The following is a 27,944-nucleotide window of genomic DNA, read 5'->3' on the forward strand; positions in this document are numbered from 1 at the left end:
CCCAGGCTTGTCTCGAACTCCTGGGCTCAAGCAGCCTGCCTGCCTCAGCCTCCCAAAGTGCTGAGATTACAGGTGTGCACCACCTCGTCCAGCCCTTGTTTTTTTAGTGGTTTTGACCCATGCAGGAGGAGTCATTCTCTATAGCACTCTCTGTTCAATACCCTTGCCCCAACCCAGTTGCCTCAAGTTATTATTATTCATTTGTCCAGCTCTTCTACCTTGCTTCTTGTTTCAGCTGAACACACTCACTCCTTTTCTGAACTAATCTTCCAGGGCTCTCAAAATCACCTCTTCATACATAGTCAGACACTTCGTTTAATTACCCTTGCTTTCCTTTCCTAATATGTACATCTTATCTTCCTCTTCACTGGCTTTTCTTTTCCTTATAAATATGTTCTACTGTCTCCAATTAAACTAAGTACAGACTAAATTAGAGAAAACTATAGTTTTTTGTATTTGTCTTTTTTCACCTCCCAGGGAGAACTTTTCCTTCCTTCAGCTTGACTCTTCCCTTCTTCCCGATCTCAAATCTGGATTCTGTCCTGAGTCAATTAACATCCTGCAGGAAGAAGACAATAAGATAGAATTAAAAGTGTTAAAGATTTTTAGGGGGGAATGTCTGTGATGGACAAAGGGGAGAGAGAGCAAGAGTAGATAGGATGAGCCTACAGACTGTGACACAGCCTGTCACTTTGAAGGGAGAAAAGGAAGGAGAGAACATTGCATAGAAAAAGTCTCAAACTGCTATGGTTTTAAGAAAAATCTCAGCCACACCAGTGGGGCACCTCAGAGTACAGAGTGTTCATTAGAGAAATCCCAGGTCAGGCATGACTGGCCCAGCTAACTCTATGCCCCTTTGGTATTTAGTTTTTGGCTGGGGAGCCTGGCCTTGAAATAAATGCTGCCACAGCAGATCCTGTGGTTCAGTAGTTGGATGTTGTCAGCTAACCACACTCCTGGCAGCTGGTTTTCTCCAAGAGAGCTCTGAGCAGCACCACACTTTCATTAGCAGCCACAGTTACTAAATAATCTGCTGTTACTTTCTCAAAGTTTAAAAATGGCCATCAGCCCTTCTTCTCTAAGTATGCAACTTTTGATGAACTGCTTCTTTTAGATTGGCAGAAAATATGCTTCCCCGGAGGTATGTTCCACCATAAACTCATAGTCTATAAAAGCTTTGCAACCAGCTATCCAATTCACTTGGTTTGTGTGGTTACAGCCATATGCTACTTGCACCAGCAGGGGACAAAAAATTGTAGAGTTGTGAATGCAACTCCAGAAAAATTGCTATTCAGTATTACGTTTTAAATTTTTTTATTTTTATTTTTATATTATTATTATACTTACTTTTTAAACACACAGTATTACTTTTGAAACACACAGGAGTATCCTACAATTCAGAAATTTTAATATCTAATTTACTACTAATAATTTTTCGAGTGCTTTACAAGTGACAGACACTGTTCTGGGTATTTTATATATATGAACTCTTTTCATCTGTATTATAACCTCTTAAGGCAAATGTTTTAGTGTTGACATTTAACAGAAAAGGAAACAGGCACAGAGAAGAGGTATGTATATATCTCAAGACTGCATGACTGTGAAGTGGTAAAACCAAGATCCAAACCCAGGCCATTAGTCTCCAGAGCTCATACAACCAGTACATTTCCTATGCTACTAATATCCAGAACACTTTTTTCAGTAAAATTATTAATTGTAAGATGTTGACCTAATGCCGACTTTTAAGAATATGCATCAAGCAGAAATATTTTTTTCTGTCTTTCAGGTCCCTGCATTCCTAATCCATGCCATAATGGAGGAACCTGTGAAATAAGTGAAGCATACCGAGGTGACACATTCATAGGCTATGTTTGTAAATGTCCCCAAGGATTTAATGGGATTCACTGTCAGCACAGTAAGTTATTCATAGTCATCGTGCTTTTATTATTATTGATTACAAAGTAACAAAGTATACAAGCCATAGTCATTCTTGTTTGTAGTAGAATCATAGAATCTTAGAAGCAGATGAGAGCCCTGGCATTTGGCTAATGCTGCTTCTCTCCCATGGATTACGCCATGGCCACAGCGGAGGATTCCTAGACTGTTTCAATCCTCCCAGTGGCATGGGAGGCTTGTAGTCTTCTGGTCAGCCCTTTTTATTAATGCCCCACTATCCTTGCCAAAAGTTGCACTTGACATTAAACTGATACCTGTCGTCTCTTTCATATTTGTCCTAAAATCACATCCTTTAAGTTTTCCAAAAATTATTCTGGTGATTAGGTTCAGAGATGATACCCAGAAAAAAACAAACAAACAAACAAAAAACTGCCACCCTGCCCTTAAGCCGTTTTTCTCCTTCTTACATGTTGGCATTTTTAGTGTGAAAATCTTTGAATGCTCAACAAGTATACTACCTGTACTTCTTTGTTTAATCCCAATTCTTATTTATCTTGGAAGGTTAAAGAAACTAGATCCCACTAGTGATGATTTCTTCTTAGAAGGAGGGATGAACATAAATGCCAAATGAATAGTGTGGTGCCTTAGTGCTGTAGGTGTTCGGCAAGCAGAGGGACCACAGCCAACTCTAAGCTGTCAGGGAGATTTCTCACAGAGGTTGCCACATGCGAGCTGAGTCTTGAAGGAGGGACAGAATGTTGATCAGAGACAGGGGAATGACACATAGTAGGAAGAGTGAGGAAGGAATAGGCAAGCCATGATTACTGTATCGATGGGTAAGACAATGGTATTAAGAACAATAGGGCAAAGCTGGATTTGTCAGCTAGAGCTGGATATCCAAGCATCAGAAAAAAACAGAGCGCCTTCTGCCTTCTGGCTGTGTGATTTTGGGAGTATCTTGTACTTTTCTGGAGACATGCCATGGCCAAAAGTTTGTAGAATTTCCATGGAAACCTATTGTAGTGCATGGGCATGTGTGCTTTGTACAACTGCCATCTAAACTGCTTGTAATTGTCCCTAAAAGCTCAGATCACCAACAAAGAAATGAAAGGCTGTGGATGTTTCTCAGGTTGGGCCCAGAGGTGCCAAGGCTAGGTCTCCCTGATGGTAGCATCACTGCTCAGACTTCACACATGGACACTTCAAAACAGCCCTGGAAAGATAGAGATAGGAGCCCAGAATCTCAGGAGCCTTTACGTTCACTTAATCCTATGAAGACAATATTACTTACCCTTAATTACCTTGTGATGTGGTATCAGAAGCAGTGCCCAGAAGGAAACAGACTGGGCACCCCAATGGAGCCCCTTAATTCTGAGCTTCTTGTGTACAGCACACACGCTTACAGAGGATGCCTCTGGAAGAATCGGATTTTCATGATGGGCTGCTGTCCAGTGTTCAGAAGCAAGTCTTATATCTAAGGTCATATTATCCTAACTTCCTGTTTTTGTATGGGATCCAGGAGGCAGTAGGTAAGAGTATGTAAAGGCTTTATACTTAAAGTACAAGTATACTTAAAGGCTTACTGTTAGAATATGTCCCTATTTGGAAGGACAATATGTGGAAGACATGTATAGAACCCTGATGTCACTTAAGTAGTTCACATTTATTAACTCTCCCACCATGACTTACTGTTGAAGTCAGAGTGAAGTTGAGGCCTGCCCTTAAACCAAGAGTTGGGAAACTTTAAATGTTAGTTCTAATTAAAAATATCTATACAGTGGTACAAAATTGTTTTCACATCTCTAGACCTTGTTTTCTTTATGTTGGGAAGGTCAGGTTAGTTTTAGTTATCTTTAATGGCCTGGAAGTCCCATTGAAGACATCGAGTCATCTTTTGTCTTTTTTTTGGTTATATAAGTGAGGCTGCTCCAGAAGGGTGTTAGCAGGTATGTGTCCACCTGCGTCTGACTCCTACACATAGTTGGCCGTGAATTCTTTCTAGAGGACTATCAGGTTTGGGAAAACAGAATAAATAAATAATTTTTTCCCCATTCTCCATGGTGGAAAATCCAAGTCTTTTATCTCATAGCTTCATAGTATATTCAAACAAACTTATACATTCATATAATTTTATTGAATTTCAAGAGTTACTTCAAAGCACAAAGAAATCTTTCCCCTTGATACATCTGACCACCCCCACAACAATATTTTAAACCCATGTCAGGAATTGCAGTGGGAAGTCCAAGGCTGAGAGATTCAATTCAGAACTTAGATTTTGTTGTCTAAACCACCTAGTCCCTATTTTCTTCATTGCATCATTAGAAGCAACAGAAAACAGAGGAAAAAGGACTGGATTTGGAAGCAGAAACCTAGATTTGAGACCTGACCTTTACAGTTATTAAATAAGTGACCTTGAGCCGGTCATTTGATCTTTCTGTGATTTCAGACATACAAATTGGAGAATTGAACTGGAAACAGATGGTCTTTGGTTCATATAAACCATGAGTATTATGAATAAATGGATAGCTTACTCACTGTACAAAGGTTAGCAAGCCTTCCTCTTTATAGATGAAATTGAAAGGGATGATATATAGAGAAAGCAGCTATAGAAGTGCTAGGGGCCCTGGAAGCTTCCTCAGCTAGGAAAAACAGAAAAACAGCTCTTTAAACTCTTGCAAGGATTGCTAGGTAGCTGGGTTTATTTTTCATGGTGGTAATAGTTTTATGACCTAGATATTTAGAACCTTGCTACTGAAAATGTGCTCGTGCATCAGGATCTTCAGGAAGTTTATTAGAAACGCAGATAAACAGGTATCACCTGAAATCAACTGAATCAGAATCTGTATTTCAAAATAATTCCCAGTTAACTCTCATACACATTGAAATTTGAGAAATACTGCATAAGGCTTTGAATAGCCAAAAGTGATAGTTTCATAGCTGAGCAACTGTCACGTTCAGTTACGTAACAATAAACATAGGCAAAATATTTAAGGTTTGTGAAAAGCAAAACTGTACTGAAAATTAATAAAAATGAGAGTTATACAAATATAGCGTGAACATTTCATTTGGAAAAAGAAATTTAAACAATTCTTCAGACAGCTATGTTGAGGGGACTTTTAAATTTTGTCCTATATGACAGAATGTTAACTAAATGTCTTTTGGAAAATAGCTAGACATTTAAAGAACTTTAAATTTCATGATACGGGAGTGACAAATATATAGTTAATAGATCTATTTTAACAACTATTTTATCAATATGTGACAAATTAGAAAAAATATTTCCAGCATCAGCATTATTACCTACATATGCTTTTAAAAATGTTTTTGGGCTTTTATCATTAATAGACTTAATTTTTAGAGCAGTTTTAAGTTTACCAAAAAATCGAGCAGAAAGTACAGAGTCCCGTATATCCCTCCTCCTACATAATTTCCCTTATTAACATCTCTCATTGCTGTGGTACATTTGCTATCATTGATGAACCAGTACTGATACCTTATTACTAAAGGCCATAGTTTAGGGTTCACTCTTTGTATTGTATAGTTCTATGGGATTTGAAATATGTATAATATCATGTATCTACCATCACAGTATCATACAGAACAGATTTGCTAAACTAAAAATCCCCTGTACACCTGTGTATCATTTCCTACTTATCTCAACCTTTGTAACCACAGATCGTTTTACTGTCTCTGTAGTTTTTCCTTTTCTGGAATGTCATGTAATTGAAATCACATAGTATGTAGCCTTTTAAGACTGATAGTAAGTTTCCTCTGTGTGTTTTTAGGACTTAATGGTTTATTTACTTTTACCTCTGAATATTAATCCATTTTATGGGTGTATCATAGTTTGTTTATAAATTCAGCATTTGAAGAATATCTTGGTTACTTCTAGTTTTGGGCAATTATAAATAAAGCTGCTATAGACATTCAGGGCAGGTTTTTGTGTGGACATAAGTTTTCAACTCATTTGGGTAAATACCTAGTAGTGCAATTTCTAGATCTTACGGTAAAAGTACATTCAATTTTGTAAAAGAACCTTCAAATGGTCTCCCACGTGGCCGTTTTGTATCCTCACCAGCAACGCCTGAGAGTCCCTGTGTTTTACATCCTTACCAGCACTCATTGTGTTTTGGATTTCAGCTATTAGATGTCCTTTTTATGGTAATGAAAGTAGCACGAGGTTATAACTTTATAAGAATAATGATTAGTATTGGATTTGGTATAGAATTACCACATTTATGAGGGGGCGGAGCAAGATGGCCGAATAGGAACAGCTCCAGTCTCCAACTCCCAGCGCGAGCGACACAGAAGACTGGTGATTTCTGCATTTTCAACTGAGGTACTGGGTTCATCACACTGGGGAGTGCCGGACGATAGGTGCTGGTCAGCTGCTGCAGCCAGACCAGCGAGAGCTGAAGCAGGGCGAGGCATTGCCTCACCTGGGAAGTGCAAGGGGGAAGGGAATCCCTTTTCCTAGCCAGGGGAACTGAGACACACAACACCTGGAAAATCGGGTAACTCCCACCCCAATACTGCGCTTTAAGCAAACAGGCACACCAGGAGATCATATCCCACACCTGGCCGGGAGGGTCCCACACCCACGGAGCCTCCCTCATTGCTAGCACAGCAGTCTGTGATCTCACGGCAAGGCAGCAGCGAGGCTGGGGGAGGGGCGCCAGCCATTGCTGAGGCTTAAGTAGGTAAACAAAGCTGCTGGGAAGCTCGAACTGGGTGGAGCTCACAGCAGCTCAGGGAAACCTGCCTGTCTCTGTAGACTCCACCTCTGGGGACAGGGCAATAACAAACGCAGCCGAAACCTCTGCAGACGCAAACGACTCTCTCTGACAGCTTTGAAGAGAGCAGTGGATCTCCCAACACGGAGGTTGAGATCTGAGAAGGGACAGACTCCCTGCTCAAGTGGGTCCCTGACCCCTGAGTAGCCTAACTGGGAGACATCCCCCACTAGGGGCAGTCTGACACCCCACACCTCACAGGGTGGAGTACACCCCTGAGAGGAAGCTTCCAAAGCAAGAATCAGACAGGTACACTTGCTGTTCAGAAATATTCTATCTTCTGCAGCCTCTGCTGCTGATACCCAGGCAAACAGGGTCTGGAGTGGACCTCAAGCAATCTCCAACAGACCTACAGCTGAGGGTCCTGACTGTTAGAAGGAAAACTATCAAACAGGAAGGACACCTACACCAAAACCCCATCAGTACATCACCATCATCAAAGACCAGAGGCAGATAAAACCACAAAGATGGGGAAAAAGCAGGGCAGAAAAGCCGGAAATTCAAAAAATAAGAGCGCATCTCCCCCGGCAAAGGAGCGCAGCTCATCGCCAGCAACGGATCAAAGCTGGACGGAGAATGACTTTGACGAGATGAGAGAAGAAGGCTTCAGTCCATCAAATTTCTCAGAGCTAAAGGAGGAATTACGTACCCAGCGCAAAGAAACTAAAAATCTTGAAAAAAAAGTGGAAGAATTCATGGCTAGAGTAATTAATGCAGAGAAGGTCCTAAACGAAATGAAAGAGATGAAAACCATGACACGAGAAATACGTGACAAATGCACAAGCTTCAGTAACCGACTCGATCAACTGGAAGAAAGAGTATCAGCGATTGAGGATCAAATGAATGAAATGAAGCGAGAAGAGAAACCAAAAAAAAAAAGAAGAAAAAGAAATGAACAAAGCCTGCAAGAAGTATGGGATTATGTAAAAAGACCAAATCTACGTCTGATTGGGGTGCCTGAAAGTGAGGGGGAAAATGGAACCAAGTTGGAAAACACTCTTCAGGATATCATCCAGGAGAACTTCCCCAACCTAGTAGGGCAGGCCAACATTCAAATCCAGGAAATACAGAGAACGCCACAAAGATACTCCTCGAGAAGAGCAACTCCAAGACACATCATTGCCAGATTCACCAAAGTTGAAATGAAGGAAAAAATCTTAAGGGCAGCCAGAGAGAAAGGTCGGGTTACCCACAAAGGGAAGCCCATCAGACTAACAGCAGATCTCTCGGCAGAAACTCTCCAAGCCAGAAGAGAGTGGGGGCCAATATTCAACATTCTTAAAGAAAAGAATTTTAAACCCAGAATTTCATATCCAGCCAAACTAAGTTTCATAAGTGAAGGAGAAATAAAATCCTTTACAGATAAGCAAATGCTTAGAGAGTTTGTCACCACTAGGCCTGCCTTACAAGAGACCCTGAAGGAAGCACTAAACATGGAAAGGAACAACCGGTACCAGCCATTGCAAAAACATGCCAAAATGTAAAGACCATCGAGGCTAGGAAGAAACTGCATCAACTAACGAGCAAAATAACCAGTTAATATCATAATGGCAGGATCAAGTTCACACATAACAATCTTAACCTTAAATGTAAATGGACTAAATGCTCCAATTAAAAGACACAGACTGGCAAACTGGATAAAGAGTCAAGACCCATCAGTCTGCTGTATTCAGGAGACCCATCTCACACGCAGAGACATACATAGGCTCAAAATAAAGGGATGGAGGAAGATTTACCAAGCCAATGGAGAACAAAACAAAGCGGGGGTTGCAATACTAGTCTCTGATAAAACAGACTTTAAACCATCAAAGATCAAAAGAGACAAAGAAGGCCATTACATAATGGTAAGGGGATCAATTCAACAGGAAGAGCTAACTATCCTAAATATATATGCACCCAATACAGGAGCACCCAGATTCATAAAGCAAGTCCTTAGAGACTTACAAAGAGACTTAGACTCCCATACAATAATAATGGGAGACTTCAACACTCCACTGTCAACATTAGACAGATCAACGAGACAGAAAGTTAACAAGGATATCCAGGAATTGAACTCATCTCTGCAGCAAGCAGACCTAATAGACATCTATAGAACTCTCCACCCCAAATCAACAGAATATACATTCTTCTCAGCACCACATCGTACTTACTCCAAAATCGACCACGTAATTGGAAGTAAAGCACTCCTCAGCAAATGTACAAGAACAGAAATTATAACAAACTGTCTCTCAGACCACAGTGCAATCAAACTAGAACTCAGGACTAAGAAACTCAATCAAAACCGCTCAACTACATGGAAACTGAACAACCTGCTCCTGAATGACTACTGGGTACATAACGAAATGAAGGCAGAAATAAAGATGTTCTTTGAAACCAATGAGAACAAAGATACAACATACCAGAATCTCTGGGACACATTTAAAGCAGTGTGTAGAGGGAAATTTATAGCACTAAATGCCCACAAGAGAAAGCAGGAAAGATCTAAAATTGACACTCTAACATCGCAATTAAAAGAACTAGAGAAGCAAGAGCAAACACATTCGAAAGCTAGCAGAAGGCTAGAAATAACTAAGATCAGAGCAAAACTGAAGGAGATAGAGACACAAAAAACTCTCCAAAAAATCAATGAATCCAGGAGTTGGTTTTTTGAAAAGATCAACAAAATTGACAGACCACTAGCAAGACTAATAAAGAAGAAAAGAGAGAAGAATCAAATCGACACAATTAAAAATGATAAAGGGGATATCACCACCGACCCCACAGAAATACAAACTACCATCAGAGAATACTATAAACACCTCTATGCAAATAAACTGGAAAATCTAGAAGAAATGGATAATTTCCTGGACACTTACACTCTTCCAAGACTAAACCAGGAAGAAGTTGAATCCCTGAATAGACCAATATCAGGCTCTGAAATTGAGGCAATAATTAATAGCCTACCAACCAAAAAAAGTCCAGTACCAGATGGATTCACAGCTGAATTCTACCAGAGGTACAAGGAGGAGTTGGTACCATTCCTTCTGAAACTATTCCAATCAATAGAAAAAGAGGGAATCCTCCCTAACTCATTTTATGAGGCCAACATCATCCTGATACCAAAGCCTGGCAGAGACACAACAAAAAAAGAGAATTTTAGACCAATATCCCTGATGAACATCGATGCAAAAATCCTCAATAAAATACTGGCAAACCAGATTCAGCAACACATCCAAAAGCTTATCCACCATGATCAAGTGGGCTTCATCCCTGGGATGCAAGGCTGGTTCAACATTCGCAAATCAATAAACATAATCCAGCATATAAACAGAACCAAAGACAAGAACCACATGATTATCTCAATAGATGCAGAAAAGGCTTTTGACAAAATTCAATAGCCCTTCATGCTAAAAATGCTCAATAAATTCGGTATTGATGGAACGTACCTCAAAATAATAAGAGCTATTTATGACAAACCCACAGCCAATATCATACTGAATGGGCAAAAACTGGAAAAATTCCCTTTGAAAACTGGCACAAGACAGGGATGCCCTCTCTCACCACTCCTATTCAACATAGTGTTGGAAGTTCTGGCTAGGGCAATTAGGCAAGAGAAAGAAATCAAGGGTATTCAGTTAGGAAAAAAGAAGTCAAATTGTCCCTCTTTGCAGATGACATGATTGTATATTTAGAAAACCCCATTGTCTCAGCCCATAATCTCCTTAAGCTGATAAGCAACTTCAGCAAAGTCTCAGGATACAAAATTAATGTGCAAAAATCACAAACATTCTTATACACCAGTAACAGACAAACAGAGAGCCAAATCAGGAATGAACTTCCATTCACAATTGCTTCAAAGAGAATCAAATACCTAGGAATCCAACTGACAAGGGATGTAAAGGACCTCTTCAAGGAGAACTACAAACCACTGCTCAGTGAAATCAAAGAGGACACAAACAAATGGAAGAACATACCATGCTCATGGATAGGAAGAATCAATATCGTGAAAATGGCCATACTGCCCAAGGGAATTTATAGATTCAATGCCATCCCCATCAAGCTACCAATGAGTTTCTTCACAGAATTGGAAAAAACTGCTTTAAAGTTCATATGGAACCAAAAAAGAGCCCGCATCTCCAAGACAATCCTAAGTCAAAAGAACAAAGCTGGAGGCATCACGCTACCTGACTTCAAACTATACTACAAGGCTACAGTAACCAAAACAGCATGGTACTGGTACCAAAACAGAGATATAGACCAACGGAACAGAACAGAGTCCTCAGAAATAATACCACACATCTACAGCCATCTGATCTTTGACAAACCTGAGAGAAACAAGAAATGGGGAAAGGATTCCCTATTTAATAAATGGTGCTGGGAAAATTGGCTAGCCATAAGTAGAAAGCTGAAACTGGATCCTTTCCTTACTCCTTATACGAAAATTAATTCAAGATGGATTAGAGACTTAAATGTTAGACCTAATACCATAAAAATCCTAGAGGAAAACCTAGGTAGTACCATTCAGGACATAGGCATGGGCAAAGACTTCATGTCTAAAACACCAAAAGCAACGGCAGCAAAAGCCAAAATTGACAAATGGGATCTCATTAAACTAAAGAGCTTCTGCACAGCAAAAGAAACTACCATCAGAGTGAACAGGCAACCTACAGAATGGGAGAAAATTTTTGCAATCTACTCATCTGACAAAGGGCTAATATCCAGAACCTACAAAGAACTCAAACAAATTTACAAGAAAAAAACAAACAACCCCATCAAAAAGTGGGCAAAGTATATGAACAGACATTTCTCAAAAGAAGACATTCATACAGCCAACAGACACATGAAAAAATGCTCATCATCACTGGCCATCAGAGAAATGCAAATCAAAACCACAATGAGATACCATCTCACACCAGTTAGAATGGCGATCATTAAAAAGTCAGGAAACAACAGGTGCTGGAGAGGATGTGGAGAAATAGGAACACTTTTACACTGTTGGTGGGATTGTAAACTAGTTCAACCATTATGGAAAACAGTATGGCGATTCCTCAAGGATCTAGAACTAGGTGTACCATATGACCCAGCCATCCCATTACTGGGTATATACCCAAAGGATTATAAATTATGCTGCTATAAAGACACATGCACACGTATGTTTATTGCAGCACTATTCACAATAGCAAAGACTTGGAATCAACCCAAATGTCCATCAGTGACAGATTGGATTAAGAAAATGTGGCACATATACACCATGGAATACTATGCAGCCATTAAAAAGGATGAGTTTGTATCCTTTGTAGGGACATGGATGCAGCTGGAAACCATCATTCTTAGCAAACTATCACAAGAACAGAAAACCAAACACCGCATGTTCTCACTCATAGGTGGGAACTGAACAATGAGATCACTTGGACTCAGGAAGGGGAACATCACACACAGGGGCCTATCATGGGGAGGGGGGACGGGGGAGGGATTGAATTGGGAGTTATACCTGATGTAAATGATGAGTTGATGGGTGCAGCACACCAACATGGCACAAGTATACATATGTAACAAACCTGCACGTTATGCACATGTACCCTACAACTTAAAGTATAATAATAAATAAATAAATAAATAAATAAAAAGAATTACCACATTTATATATATATATACACACACACGTATATTTTCAAATGCCATAGAAGAATGTGAAACACACATATGCATGTGCTCATACATAGGCATACACACACACACACACACAGACACATATATATACACATACATCTCTGTGTGTGTAAATTATAGATTGAATTGAGCACCAAAATTGTCTACAGGTCAAACTTTTGAAAAGCATTTTTAAGCAAGCAGTTTTGTGCTGGTGGCTGCATTTGGGACTGGCTAGAGTGATTATATTTTATTTATTGCCTGGTAACAAATGTAATGCCATAGGGAAAGGCTGTTTCCTCACTCCCAGAACTCTTTCCCATCTTCCCACAGAAGGCATGCTATATGTTCTTCTTTACCTTTGCACAGCTCCACAGACTTTGATTCATTTTAAGAACACATTTTCTTCGTTCCTACTTTTCAAGAAAGGAAGGCTGATCTGGGAGCCCACTGAGCCTGGAAAGAAACAGGACAGTTTAAGAGAATTGGCCCATGTTATCAAATTAGCTCAAGGTAGAAAGCTTCCATGTATACACACACACACACACACACACACACACACACACACATATGTATATTTACCACCGATAAAGTTGGCCAGAAAAAAACAATCAAAAACTTCCCTCTTTTTGTATATTCTAACTACTTTAAGTCAGTTAGGTCTTAATTTTATATTAGTGACTAATGCAGTCACACGTTTAACCAATATTTATTGGGGTCATGAGTCCCATTTGTAACTTCCATATTTCACTTTTCTCAGAGTTTATCAATGATATTTGCTGTTTTCATGATCATTCTTAATTGCATTAATCACATATTTGGCAATTACATGCTTTGTCTTCTATGTTACATTTGTTAAACATGTAGATTACTGGCCCCACTTCAGTTCTATTGAATCAGAATTTTTGGTTGGTACCCTGAATTTAGTTAAAAGCATCCATATGATCCTTCAATACAACAAACTTGAGGATTACTGACCTAAGGAATTAACACTACCTTCAATTTCCAAATGATACTGGAGGAACCATGCTGTGAGGGGAGGAATTCTGGTCAAACCTGAGTTTCTGATGCAGCTCTATCTTGGTGAGTTGACAAAGCATCAGTTGGCATATAATGGATCTGTGCCTAAGGTTTCTCATCCAGTAAATCAGTTCACTTCAACAAGCACTGACTGAGAACTTCCACCATTGAGTGTGGAAATAACAGTTCTTTAAAAACTGCCATTAACAATCCTTTGTCCTGCTTCCCTAAACAGATGTTTGTTAAGATCAGATGAGGTATTTCCGAACATACTTTACAAGAAAAGTTAGGTATGCCTAATGGACTAATACTTTAAAATATAATGGGGATTCCTACTGATCTTTACTTTTTCCCTTCCTTTAAAAACAATTATAATTATTTTAGGAAACATTTTGTGTTGTAAGGCAGGGGAGGCTCAGGCACACTATGTACCTCCATGCTTTTCTAGAATTCCTCTTATCATTAATTCTTACTTTAAGTTACTCTTTATAATTTTAATTTGATGGCTTCTTTTAGCTTTTTGTTGTGTTGGATTGCCATTAATGTCGGTGGGGATGGCATCACTTTGAGAGGCCAGAGAAGAGACCCAGAACGAGGCAATGAGACATGAGGTTTATTGAGACATGGAGGTTACATACAGTGTGGTCCAGTAGCAGCGGGCTGAACAGAGCTGCCACCGTCTACAGAAAGCATACAGTGTAAATAGCATTTCACTTAACACCCTTCACCTGGCAATCTCAACCTAGCTTAAGATGTTATTGCTATCAGGTGCATTTACCATACACCTCAGCTCAGCATCTCTTTGAATGGCCCTCACATTTTTATCATATCATTCTTCTGTGATGTCCCCGGCACCAGGTATGCAGAGGAGCATTGCTGCCAGATGTGGCAGCAGCAATACAAACTACAACAAAAAACAAATAACAATCACACTGCAAAGATAGTTCTTCCAAGCACTTGGGAGTTGATCTTGGATATGCCATGGCAGGCCCATGGTGGAGGGTGGCAGCTCTCCATAGGCCTAACAGTCTGTCTTGTTTGAGAGAGAGGCCACAGCCTATGCCCAGTCAGTGAAGAGGTTAGCTGCCTACCATCTAACCAGATGACACCCAAGCACCTGACCAAAAAGCCTGAACCTTGGACCCTTTCTGCATCAACCATCCATCCTCCATTTGCCTAGTGGGACAACAAGGTGGGGGCTGCAGCCGACAGGCTGGAAAAAAACTTAGAAACCAGCATATCACCAGTGCAATGGAAAATAGGTACCCCTTCCATTCCATAACCATCTATTGCTGTTATAGACCCTTGGAAATAATGAATGTTACCACACATGAGAGTGCATTCTACTCTAGTATCCACTAGGGCAAGCACAGCCTATTCTTAGGTGTCCAGTGTATAGTTAGTTCTACATATGACCTCTGGTCCTCAGACACCCTAGCCACCATTGCTCCCATCAGAATTTTGAAGCCTTGGCTTTCATCCAAGTCCAAAGGTGCCTACTCCTGCCATCCCTCTGCAGCAGAGGGGGTGGACTGAGCCTGAGGCTCTTTAGAGAACCTCTGTTCTAGCTTGAGCTTCTGCCATAGTCTGACCAAGACAGCATCAGGCTATCTCCACCCTCACAGTAGGCATACCTGCTAGCATGCCATGCCATGTCTTCAACAGGCCACCCTGGTGGGCCCCTCAACTGTGTCCTTTCCCTGGGCTCCTTTGTCTTTCATCCCAGCAGTGCACCACCACCCCCCGCCAACAACCACACCCACAGACGAGTGCACCATCCCTTTGGTTTGGCACGGACTCTTAGATGGTGCCTTTCATGCCAGCAAGAAAAGTTCATTGCTGGGACCTTGGCAATGCTGAGCATAGATAGCATGCTTCACTCCTAATTCTTGGAGGAGCGCCCTGCAATTCCTCCATAGTCTGTCATCACAAAGGCCATGTGGGGACGTCTCCCTCACTTGCCCTGTCTACCTTGCAGCAACACTCACCCAGCTTAGGAGGGGGATGGCCCCATCGCCATTACTGGCACCACAAAGGTGCTGCGTCAAGGTCGGATGGTTTGTGATGGACGCCATTTTGCCATTTTACTCATCTCAGGTCTGGAGAGTATAATAGCCTCTGCCTCCATGTTCTACAGATGGAAAAGCCACCCCATCATTGACTCTCTACCCTTCTGCCTGAACCTATTTTTTATGTCCACCAATTCTACAGTGGGGTCGTCCCACATTGTGGTGTGCTGCTGTCTTCTGGGGGATAGGGGAGGGGCAGGGGTGGCGGCAGTCGTGCGACTTTGCTTCCAGTGGGTGCAGGGGAGTTGGTGACTCTTCATACAGGCTACCTGACAAGCTAGGGTCTCCATTTTGTCTGGCACCTCTTTGTAGTCACAACTCGTCCTGCAACTGGCAGACCCTCACCTGCACCATGAGCTCGGCCTCTATGGCTGCTTGGAGCAGCGTCAGAAGCCGCCAGCCAACTGTAACTCCCACAGCTCAGGCATCTGACCCTCACTCAGTCAGATCCACACCCTGCAACAACTCTTCCAGACCATTCAGCGTTTTCAAGGCACCTCCATACTCAAGCGCTGGGCCCCATCCATCAAGTATAGCAGCTACCAGGCCCCACATAGACATGCATGGCCAGCCTAGGATTTATCTCAGATTTCTCCTCAGATCCTATCTTCTGGGCACTCATGGAGTTTTCTTACCTCTTGTTGTCATGCTGGACCTCCGTTTACTTTAGTAGGGATGGCACTGGGTTTGAGAGGCTGAAGAGCAAACCCAAAGTCAGCAAAGGAGACAGGGTATATCACGGGGAAATTACATAGGGTGCTGCTCAGTGACAGTAGGCTGGACAGGAGAGCCACCACTGCCTGCAGAAAGCATGCAGTTAATACAGTATTTTTCACTTAATGCCCTCCAACTGGCAACCTCTACCTAGCTTGTCATTGTTGTTGGGTGCATGTGCCATGCAGGGTCATTCTTAGGATATGCTTAAGTTATTGCTATCAGGTGTATCTATGGTACACTGGAGGTTGTACAGAATACTTTTCCACTAGAAAACCAATATTCTCTAATGAAGAATTCATCTCATTCTTTCCTCTTTTTCTTTCGTGTGTGTGTGTGTGTGTGTGTGTATGTGTTTTTGTTTTGTTTTTGGAAGACAAAGTTTCTCTCTATCACCCAGGCTGGAGTGCAGTGGTGTGCAATCCTTGCTCACTGCAACCTCCATTTGCTGGGCTCAAATGATCTTCCCACCTCAGCCTCCCAAGTAGCTGGGACCATAGGTGTGCCACCATGCTGAGCTAATTTTTGTATTTTTTATATAGTCAGGATTTCATCATGTTTCTCAGACTGGTCTTGAGCTCCTGGGCTCAAACAATCCCCCCACCTTGGCCTCCCAACATGCTGGGATTACAGGTATGAATGACCATGCCAGGCTAAGAATTCACTTCAAAAACTGTAAATTTTTACCTGAAGTTATCACTGACACTTGCAAACTATATAACAATATTAGTGAAATAAAGACCTCCAAAAAGACTTCCAAAATAGACTTGTCTCCAACCCTAGAAGATTTTCAGACTGGAATTGAGAAATTTTCCTGCTTTCCAGTGGTTTTGCTGGTCAGTATGAAACACTTTAACTCTGTAAACCAAAGGCTCTCAAACTTGCTGTGCATGTGAATCGTATGGGGGTCTATATAAATATGCAGATTCTTCTTGCCAATCCGTAGAGATTCCAACGTAATAGTTTTGGAGCCAGGTCTGACTATTTAATAAGGACCCCAATGAAAGTGATGCAAATGGATCTAGAACTCTGGTTTTCAACCTTGGCTACACATTAGAGTCTCCTGGAGCATTATAAAAAGTACCAATGCCTGGCTCTCACCCCAGAGATTCTGACTTATCTGGACTATGGTATAGACATGAGGAATTTAAAAACCTCCCCAGAAAATTCTTTTTTTTTTTTTTTTTTTTTTTTTTTTTTTTTTTTTTTGAGACGGAGTCTCACGCTGTTGCCCAGGCTGGAGTGCAGTGGCGCGATCTCGGCTCACTGCAAGCTCCGCCTCCCGGGTTCCCGCCATTCTCCTGCCTCAGCCTCCTGAGTAGCTGGGACTACAGGCGCCCACCACCGCGCCCGGCTAATTTTTTGTATTTTTAGTAGAGACGGGGTTTCACTGTGGTCTCGATCTCCTGACCTTGTGATCCGCCCGCCTCGGCCTCCCAAAGTGCTGGGATTACAGGCTTGAGCCACCGCGCCCGGCTCTCCCCAGAAAATTCTAATGTACAACTAAGACTGAAAATCAGTGTTCTAGAACCATATGTGAAGGGTTACAATGCCTTAAAGAAACTAAGTGCAGAAATAGTCAAAGAGAAATCAAGCTTGGGATAGGTTATTATAATCCCACACTGAATGTGTGAACTCACAACCTTATTGAATTCAACCTTTATTTAAGATAATGGAAATTGTCTTATAGCAAAAACCCCACAATGATTAAAAGAATCAGTGCAGAAAAATATATTAGCTTACTACTTTTAAAATCTGACCCTTACTTAATCGGATCCACCCTCTGCAACAACTTTTAGCCCATAACCTATCTATAATAGCCAGAGTTCTAAGGCATTTTTATTTTCTTGTTTTTCTCCTTTGGTTGGAAACCAACAAAGAGCATTGTCATGGCAGACATATATAATAGCTATTTGCACAAATGCACTATTCCAATATAGACACAAAGCTTGTGATTTTTATGATACTCAGATATGTATAAAATCCAAAATATTTGAAAATTGCTACTTTAGACTAACAATAAAATATTTTCTCTTTTCTGTTATTTATTTATTTTTAATATGAATGCCAGAAAAACAATAATCTCTGAACAAAAATATGTTAGACACATTTTCCCAGAAGATTATACTCATGAAGCTGGTGTATTTATATTAATAGGCCTTTTAGAACTGATTAGAATAGAACTTTTAGAACTGATTCAGCCAGGCATGGTGGCTCACAGCTGCAATCCCTGCACTTTGGGAGGCTGAGGCAGGCGGATCACCTGAGGTCAGGAGTTCAAGACCGAACTGGCCAACATGATGAAACTCCGTCTCTGCTCAAAATACAAAAATTAACCAGCCATGGTGGTGCACTCCTGTAATCCCAGCTACTCTGGAGGCTGAGGCAGGAGAATCGCTTGAACCCAGGAGGTGGAGGTTGCGGTGAGCTGAGATCGCACCACTGCACTTCAGAATGGGCAACAAAATGAGACTCCATCTCTAAATAAATAAATTAATTAATTAAAATAAAATAAAATAGAACCGATTCATAATTTTATATTGAAACAAATAGTATTATAAATGTAGTTTTTAAAAAAATTGCACGTAATTCAAATTTCCTAGGCCTTCTAGCCAAAGGTGGTACTGATTTCTAAATTACTGTTGCTCTTAGTTATCATCTTCCAAGTAAGTTGCTTAGATAGGACTTCATTCTCCCCTAAAGTCTTCCCCAGCCATGTCAGGAAATAACTTACTTATTTATCCATTTGATAAATATTTAATGAGAGCTTACTTACTGTTTTGTCAGGGTGCTGCTGCTGTTGTTCTGACCTTGAACATGGTGATAAGGGAAGACTACTCTGTTCTCTGTTAGTGGCCATCTAGCCAACTGAAACTGTACATGGTCTAAGGTCAAGGTCAAGCCTAGCCGTTTTAATGGCATTGGGTCTTCCTATGTTCTTGGGAGTTGGAAAGGCATGTGTCTTTTCCCAGAACCTCCCAAATGTTTTTGTGAACACAGTTGCTCAGCCTTTCTTCCTTAACTGCTCTTTCATTTGAGGTTCAGATATCTCAGGCTGTTTGGGAACAGATGCTATGGCCACACCTCTCTTATTCTCATCTCTACTGTCTTTCCCAGGAAATCATTTTTCAGTCTCATTTCTCCTAGAAGGGCAGCGATAAACAAGAGAATAAATCTCCATGAGGATCTGAAGCTCACTTGTACAACAAATAAGTTACTAACTCCCTACTCAGTGCCAAGCACTAATCTGGATAGTGGAATGTAGCACTGAACCAAAATAACCAAATCTCTGCTGTCATAGAACTTGATTAATGGAGAAAAGGATAATGAAAATGTGACACAGGCATTACTATACAGCCCAGCAATTACACTCTTGTGCATTGTCCCAGATAAGTAAAAAGTTAAAGTTCACACACATACCTATACCTGGATACTCATAGCAGCTTTATTTGTAATAGCCAAAATACAGAATTGCACAGATGCCCTAACCAGGTGAATGATTAAAAAAACTGTGGTACATACATACCATGGAACTGCTACTCAGCAATGCAATGAAGGACCTATTGATACATACAACAACTTAGATAAATCTCCAGGAAATTAAGCTGAGTGAAAAAGAAAAGTCAATCCCAAGAGAATACATACTAGATGATCCATTTAATTACATTTTTGAAATGATGAAGTTTTAGAAATGGAGGACAGATTAGTGGTTTCTAGATGTTAGGGACAGAGAGAGGTGAGTGTAGTTATAAAAGGGCAACATGAGGTTCCTTGTGTTGGAAACATTTAGTATGTTGACTGTGATGACACATACAAAAACCTACATATGTGATACAATCTTATAGAGCCTAATTACATACATATATCAATATAAGTAAACCTAGAGAAATCTGAATAAGATTGTACTCTCATAGTAATGTTAATATTTTGGTTCTGTTTTTATACTGTAGTTTGTCAAATGTTAACCATCGAGGATAACTGATTAAAGTATACATAGTATTTCTTTGTATTATAGTTTTTCAAATGGATATGAATCTATATTCCAATTAAAATTTCAATTAGAAATAACAGCACCGCAGTGCAAAATAACAAGTTTTGTTATGTTTTGTAAGAATGGAGATTATGGAACAAAGGGGTGTGAGTGCTGTTTTAGAGCTTGGCCAAAGAAACTTGCTCCTACCAAGTAACAAGCAGAGATGTGAATGAAGTCAGGGGGTCAAGCATGTGAATCACAAGGATTAGCAAGTATTGAATCCTAAGATGGGTATGTGTCTTGAGCATTGTAAATGATTAAGAGGGTGGGCAGAAAGAGGACCTGAGCAATAGTCAAGGTCTTATAAGCCATAGAGAGGACTTTTAGTTTTATTGTAGTTGTGGAATTGTAATTGTGGAAGCACACTGTTGGAAGGTGGACAGCAAGGGAGTAAATGAACTAATTTCTATTTGGAGAATGATTCTGGCTGATGGTAAAGAATAGGTTCAGGTGGAAGAGTGGAACCTTGCAACCACCTGGGAGGTGATGGTGGCTTGGACCAAGGTAGTAATGAACACTTGGGAGGAGCTGAACAATGTTCATATTTGAAAAATAGTTTGAAGTCAATTATGACCAGCATCATAAATATTTATGGGATATTTTTGTTAATGAATTTCAGTAGCATTATAATTATTTCTCTTTTTACCTAACTTTTTACTATAGATGTGGGCAGTGTAATATATTGTTCTTATAATTTCAAGTGTGCATTGTAATTGCCACTTTTTCTATCTTTCAATAGCATCATTGAGATAGAATCTAGAAATTTAAAGAGAAATAATACATATGTTCATACATATATAGGTATGTACAGATATAAGGAATGTCTTAAATATGTACGATGCTATTTAAGATGTTGAATTTTTAATTTTTGATACCTTTAAAAGACCCATAAAATTGGTTGTCTTTAGATATATTGTGTGTTACTTTATCTTTCACATCAGCTAAGTCATGAGAGTGTAATGCAGTATATTTTAAAGACAACATTATAACAGAAGTATGTAAATAAAGAGTAATTACATGCTAAACTACAACAAAGATTTTGAAAAATAGAGCATCGTTTACATTTGAATAGTAAATCTGGAAATCACAATTGCATAGAGTGGATATTTACTAATGTCAGCCTTTAGAATGTAATATTTACTAATGTCAGCCTTTAGAATGATTGATTTTGCTCTCAACATTCTAATTTATTTTATAATTATGCCATAGCCTAAAAGTTTAGATAAATTTAAGGCAATGTATCATTTGGAAATAAATAGAATATTCAGGAGCTTTTAATCATTTTATATGATATATCTTAAATTGAAATATTTCCAAATGAGAATTATTCTCTCCTTGACCATCTGAAAATGCTTTTTGGTTGGTAAGTAAAGGAATTGTTTCTAACTTTTTCTAAATAAAGTGAGTGCAGTTTATTTGGATAATGACAGCATAGTTGTTTAAAGAGCTGAGAATTTAAATGTAGAGAAGACTTAAACTTCCATTCCTTCTATACTCTTAACAAGTCATATCAACTTTAAGTAATGATAATAACAGGTCTTGGTTTCCTTGGTTTTAGAATAGAAATAACTGGACCGCTTGCCTACTCTCAGGTCCCACTTGATATGATGCCCTGTCAATTTAATATATGTGATAGTGTTTTGTACAATTAAATGTGCTGTATGCTGATAAACTATCATTCTTGGTATTATTGGTTTTCAAAATACGTATTCTTTCATCATAGTAAAAGAAATCGGTACTAAAATAAAACAGAAATAGATACTGATTTTATCTGAGCTAAATTAGGCAGTAGAGAGGATGGAAACACCAGATACCCAATTTAAAAAGTAACATCTTATAATTGAGAGTGTACACCTTCTCAGTGTCTGAGGTGAGAGGCAGGGAGAGAAGGAGGAAAAGAAGGGGAGACAGAGGAGGGGTGTGCAAGTCTGGGGAAAGGAAGGAGCAAACTCATGAATGCTATTGTTCTGGTTCTACACATTCCAATCAAACTCCTTAGAAGAGTTACCTATACTCAATGTCTCCTGCATGCTCTGTGATTAGTTTAAGTACACATCCAGATTTTGATCACCTCTTACCACCTTCACTTCTTCCCTAAGGCAGCATTATGCACTATGACGTGCTCCTAATGATTTTGCTGACTTTACACTTGCTCCTAATTTATTCTCAAAACAATATCCAGACTGATACCTTCAAATATACATAGTATTAAGTCATTTCTGTGTTTAAAACCTCCCATGGTTTTGTAGTGCACTTCAAGCAGAATCAAAAGTCTTTATAGTGAGCAAAAATAACCTGACATGCCCCATTCCTGTTCATCTCTTTTGATCTTATATCCAACTATACTCCACCTTGCTGATTCTACTTTGGTCACACAGTTCTCTGATGACCTCAGATGTGCCAGTCTAGCTTCCAATCTGGGGCCTTTGCATTGTGATCCTTTACCTGGCCTCCTCTTTGTTAGATAACCATGATTCTTGCTCACTTTCCTTTTCTTCTTAGATCTTAGCTCAAATAAGAATTTTCCAGAGTGACCTCCTCCAACTAACCTGAAGACAACAGCATTCTGTAACATCTTCCTCCACCATCTCTTTACTGTCCCTCTCTTTTACTCTTTTACTCATCTTTATTTTCTTAGCAGTCATCACCGTCTACCACATTTTATATTTATCTTTTAATAATTTTCTTCTCTTTAGAAAGTAAGCATCTTTTCTAGAGCAGGGACTTGATTTGTTTACATTCTGCTGAAATTTGCTGTGCCTAAGAAGTACCTAGCTCATCATAGGTGCTTGATAAATATTTGCTAAGTAAACAAATGAATGAATAAGCCTCAGTGTGTTAACCAATAAATCATTTAATGTATTATCTAATAGCCATCTATCTCCCATGATACTGGGCTTTGAAAAACATCAAACAAACAAACAAACAAAAACTCTTAAATAGTATGTGTCTTTAAGAGCTTATAAAATTAATGTGAAGAAAAATAATACTTCCTCTAACAAGAGGCCCATGGCTAAATAAGTTGAGGAGCACTGTACATTATCTCCTCCTTTTGCAGATTGTGAGATTGTCAGTGTTTATTAGATTTTTGGTGAATATGAGGAGCCATGTAGTTTATAAAAATTGCTAAACAAATAACTGTTAGATAATTTAAAAAAATTTTTAAGATTGTTTAAATCAATTACTTAGAAAGACAGGAGTGACAGTGGCATGGAAATTTCAAAATGGGGAGTTTAATTATTATGCAAAGGAGAGATGGCAGATGGAAACAAAGTGAGGCAAAAGCAAGAAAAGATGAGAGAGTTATTGTTAAATGATTGATAAATATGTAGGAGGCAAGGGTGGGTGGAATTGAAGGTTAGAGCAGGGTTCCGTTGCATTTGCACACACACATGTTTTAATAACAAATACACAGTAGGAGGAACAGCCACCCATGCATAAACTGTCTACGAGCACTTATTCAGCACTTAGAATTGTCCCCAGAAATAGTGATTATGTTAATGTTGCCTTACATGTGGTGCCATCCTTTGTCTAAAAGATGAACAGTGCTTTCCATCAAGATTATCGAGAGAGTCATTTGCCTCTCTTGCTGCTGGAGCTTGTGTCATTATTTGTTGTTTACAGTGAAGACACTGTTTTCGTTGGAGTCGCTTTGCTTCTCACACCTTTAGTCCATTGTCAGCTACTATTTCCCAGTTGTGTATGCCTTAATGCTACATTCTCACAGCCTAGGCAGTGAATCCTTCAAGAGCAATATTGGAAGGCAGGAGCTAGCAGCACTTAGAAGAGGAATGCAGCACAAGAGTTGCCCTTGTGGGAAATGCTGCCTTGAGAAATGGTAGTCACAAGTAAAAGGTAAAACACAGGTAGAAGATGGTTTTGTCATAGGTGAGATGGCTCTCAATATGTGTCAGGTGTGTATTTGCTTTTCTTATAGAACTCTAAACATCATCTGGTAAAAAAAAAAAAAAAAAAAAAAAAAAATATGGGAACAATTCAGTGCAAGGATCTTACATTTGTCCAGCCATGTACATATTAGATTATAAAGTTCCTGAGGACCGTAGTCTAGCTCTATGCTTTATTTACATTTTAATAGCAAGAAGCACAGTTAGGGACACCAGCTTCACAATCTGAACCTACTCTCTTGCCAAAAATCTGACCCTGATCTAACTTCCTGAATTTATTTTCATATACCCCTTTATATACGAATGGTTCTCTAAAGTTAGCCACTTGCCATCCATCCTTCAAGGTCCTTAATTTCCCATTGTCCTGCCCTTGCTGATTTGCTTTCTGTGCCTGGAAAGCCCTTGCCCTTATCACTCATCTGTAATGCCAGGCCCAGGTCCTCCAAAAACTCTCCTAGGATTCCTACTCCTTCCTCAGGCAGGAAAGTCCTCTTGCTTTCAACCTTGTAAGACACTTACTTCTTCATTCTCTCTCCTTTCTTTTGTATTTATTTATATATTTCTCATCACTCCAGGCAGCTTAAAGATAATTTCTGCCTAAGTCATCTATGATTCCTGATCAAAACCTAGAATTGTGATTTGCACATAGTAGGTACTCAAAATATATTGGGTAAATGAATTTATGAGTGAGTGAGTAACAAGAGTACAGTAAACACTTGTTTATGATTTGACTACCAAAGCATAGCCTTAGAGAACACCATGGTGAATTTAGATCATTGCAATTGTCTTGTCTTTTGAACTCGACCAGTTGGGATTATTTACCACTACTTGGCAGGGTTATATGACTATTTTACGTACGGATTTTTCCCTTATATCTTCCAAGGGTGCCTGTCACATGGTAGCTGTACTATAAATATTTATTGAATGATTCAGTGCTAGGATGTTTTACCAGTGTATTTTTAAATTTATTTTATTTAAATTCAAGGAAGCACATATTTATAATTTCTGAAGTATGAAGATACCAACGTCATCAAGTAATGAGAACTGTAAAAGCTATTTTATCTACATAAACAAACTTAATGTTCAAATCCAGTAAGTATCCTAATCTAGGTTCCTATTCCTCCCAATCATTTAGGATATCTATTTTTATTTTTATATTTACTCTCTTAATATGTAGGGATTTTACTGCAAACTGTTTTAACTGATTTGTGGAAAAAAGCAGGGCATATATTAAAAATAAATATGTTTTCAGATTCCTCCCAGTTGGATCTGCATATATGATGAGAAAATCACAGCACAGCATGTACAGCAGTAGTCCCTTATGGCCAGCTTCAGAGGTCCAAGTTGGCTTTCTTAAAAGCAGTCAATTATTGCAAGCTTCTAAAGAGCTATGTATTAGTATAAATGATTCACCATATTTAAATACAGTAAAGCAATGGAATCCATTTAGAAGTTTATAAGGTAAAATTTGATGACATCATACTTTTGATGACAGAATAGTATTTTGGTGAAAATGGATAGCATTTTCTAGTATGGATAATCATTCTCAGTGTCTTCATTTAAGATGAAGTTAATTAAACTGCAAGTTTACACATGTATTTTGTTTACTTTTGTTTTTCGCTAAAACTTTCCTTATGCATTTTTCTAGGTATAAAAGATGTCACAATGTCCATGTTAATACCTTACTACTAACGTTATTCTAAGTTACGTAGATAAATTGACCTAGGATGGCTGATTTTGATCTTCAGTTACACTGATTAGTCTTTTAAGTCTGATTAGATAAATTTCTGGACTATCTATGACTTTTTTATTTATAAAGTCATCCAAGATATTTAGTATATTTTTGCATTTATGATCTTAATATGCTAAAAAGTAAGCAAACGTGAAATTACCTTATTTCCTTGAAATAACTCTTAGTGAGCTTTATTTTTTAATTGATATTTTAAACTCATAGGAATATAACTTATTTCAATTTATCTTTAAGGTATAGTCTTATAAGAATGTAAATGACATTTTTTATCTGAGAACAGTCTTTCCCTTTCCTCTTCAGAGCAACTGAATTGAAGAAAAATATTTATTGCCAGCTATCTTTCTGCCATAGTTTATGGCCTACAATTCTCAAATGGTTTAGAGAGTATATTTAAAATGAACTCCCTGGTCATTTTCTGTTTTTCAGGGACTTTAAACATGATTTGGTTTGTCACCTAAAAGTAGAATCACTCTTTGAGGTTCAAATTTCTTGCCCAACTTTTATTTTTAAAGCTTTCTCAAATACAAAGCTCAAAAGCCTTGGTGGATTTAAAAGCAAACTGTCTGTTTTCCCTAAATATTTACTTTTAAAAATGTGATTGATATTAAGTATGTTATTACTGATAAAGGAAGAAAAGGACTGTGGGAAGGTCAGAAAGAAAGAAAACACTAAACTTTTCCTTTTATTATTATGATGTTATATATTCAGTTACATATGGCCTGCTGCTTCAGTGCCTTTCTTGGGAGACCCAAAGACAAGAGTCTGTGGCCTAAGCCGTACTCAATGGATACAGATCAAGGACAGAGAAAAATATGGGGAATGGAGTACAGTTCTAGAATATGGCAGGGAAAGAATGTGTGTGGATTTCCTGTGGGCCAGATGTGGACTTCTCAAAACCAAGAAGGTGTGTTATATTGGGAGGGATGGAGCCCAAGAGGAAAATCCAGAGAAGGTCCCTGAGCAATCAACGTGGTGCTCCAAGGGAATCTGGGGAACAGAGCATAGAGGCCCATAAGAGAAGGCAGCTAGAGGTAAGGAATTCCTACTGATGAAATGTCATCACACAACCTTCCATTGTCCCAGGAGAAAAAGAGCCCACAAAGCACATCTGCCAAATCCAGATCACCAAAACTATGTTTCAACCTGACCATCAAGGATTTCATCTCATCCACTTTGGTACTGGAGATGTCAAAACAAACTAGAGAATGGAGGATGGGTGGAATGAGAGAGGAGAATATCACCTTAACTCACCTCCCAGTTCCTTCCTTAGACACTGCCAGGACGGACCTCTTGTTCTAGATCTCACATTGGAGATCTTGCTCTGGCTTTCTTCTGGAACCACTCCTCTCTATGGAGCAAGACAGCCATGGGCACAAGGGAACATGCCCACCTGGAGACTTGCTCCCCTTTCTAGACCATGCTCCAGATAATCCAGACCCCAGAATAGTCTGCCCAAATGGGAGAATACTTCCAGGCCCTTCTCCATATCTGTCCTCCCATGTGTCACTGTGTCACTAGTGGGCACACACCTGGGCTCAGTGACATGCCATGGAATATCTGATTACTGCATGGGAAAGACAGTGCTCAGGTGCTTGGGCTTGGGTATCTGTAGAGAAGAGTGGCTTGAAAGCTATTTCTCTTATGGTCCTGAATTCTAAATTCTAAATTCCAACCTAGTTCTAAATTTAGAGTTCTAAATTCCAGCCTAGTCTTCCACATTGTTAGAAAGATAGGAGACAAAAGTTTTAAATAATTTATTAGCCTTATGATAACTTATAATGATTTAGACCCGTAAGACAGTTTCCATGGTGACCCAGACTGTAAATTTTAGGAGAAGACCCACTTCTCCACTGCAATTTTCCCAGGTAGGCCTAAGCTGGGAATGAGAAGTTCCAACTTGGATATCATTATGGATTTTTAGATGCTACAAAACTAGACTTATTTTAGTATGGAAGGTGCAGGTAATTGTCTAGTAGCTAAAAATAAGCTTAGGGCATTTTTATTTTTATTACCTAGGAATAATCAGAAAAACAATGGCAGCTTCCTCAAGATTTGATTCAGGGTCATGTAGAAACAAATATCTAGTATTAGGTAAAGGATGCTTTTGTTTTGTTTGAAATATTGTAGACTGTGAAG

The 27,944-nt window shown here is 39.2% G+C and overlaps 1 protein-coding gene and 1 long non-coding RNA gene across 2 annotated transcripts in view; one reads left to right on the forward strand and one right to left on the reverse strand.

Moving 5' to 3' along the window:
• Window positions 1–27,944, forward strand: part of EDIL3 (EGF like repeats and discoidin domains 3) — a 456,634-nt gene that overhangs the window by 206,910 nt on the left and 221,780 nt on the right. The window contains exon 4 of the mRNA XM_050795163.1: window positions 1,787–1,915. Coding sequence (XP_050651120.1) covers window positions 1,787–1,915 — 129 coding nt within the window. The remainder of the gene's footprint in view (window positions 1–1,786; window positions 1,916–27,944) is intronic.
• LOC126957400 (uncharacterized) lies at window positions 113–27,864 on the reverse strand. Its single transcript, XR_007726740.1, has 4 exons — window positions 27,060–27,864; window positions 18,897–19,263; window positions 12,677–12,773; window positions 113–559 (listed from the first exon to the last, which is right to left on the reverse strand). It is a non-coding gene; the product is annotated as an uncharacterized LOC126957400 (long non-coding RNA).

This window comes from Macaca thibetana, chromosome 6 (assembly GCF_024542745.1).
Source record: "Macaca thibetana thibetana isolate TM-01 chromosome 6, ASM2454274v1, whole genome shotgun sequence".
Classification (NCBI taxonomy): Eukaryota; Metazoa; Chordata; class Mammalia; order Primates; family Cercopithecidae; genus Macaca; species Macaca thibetana.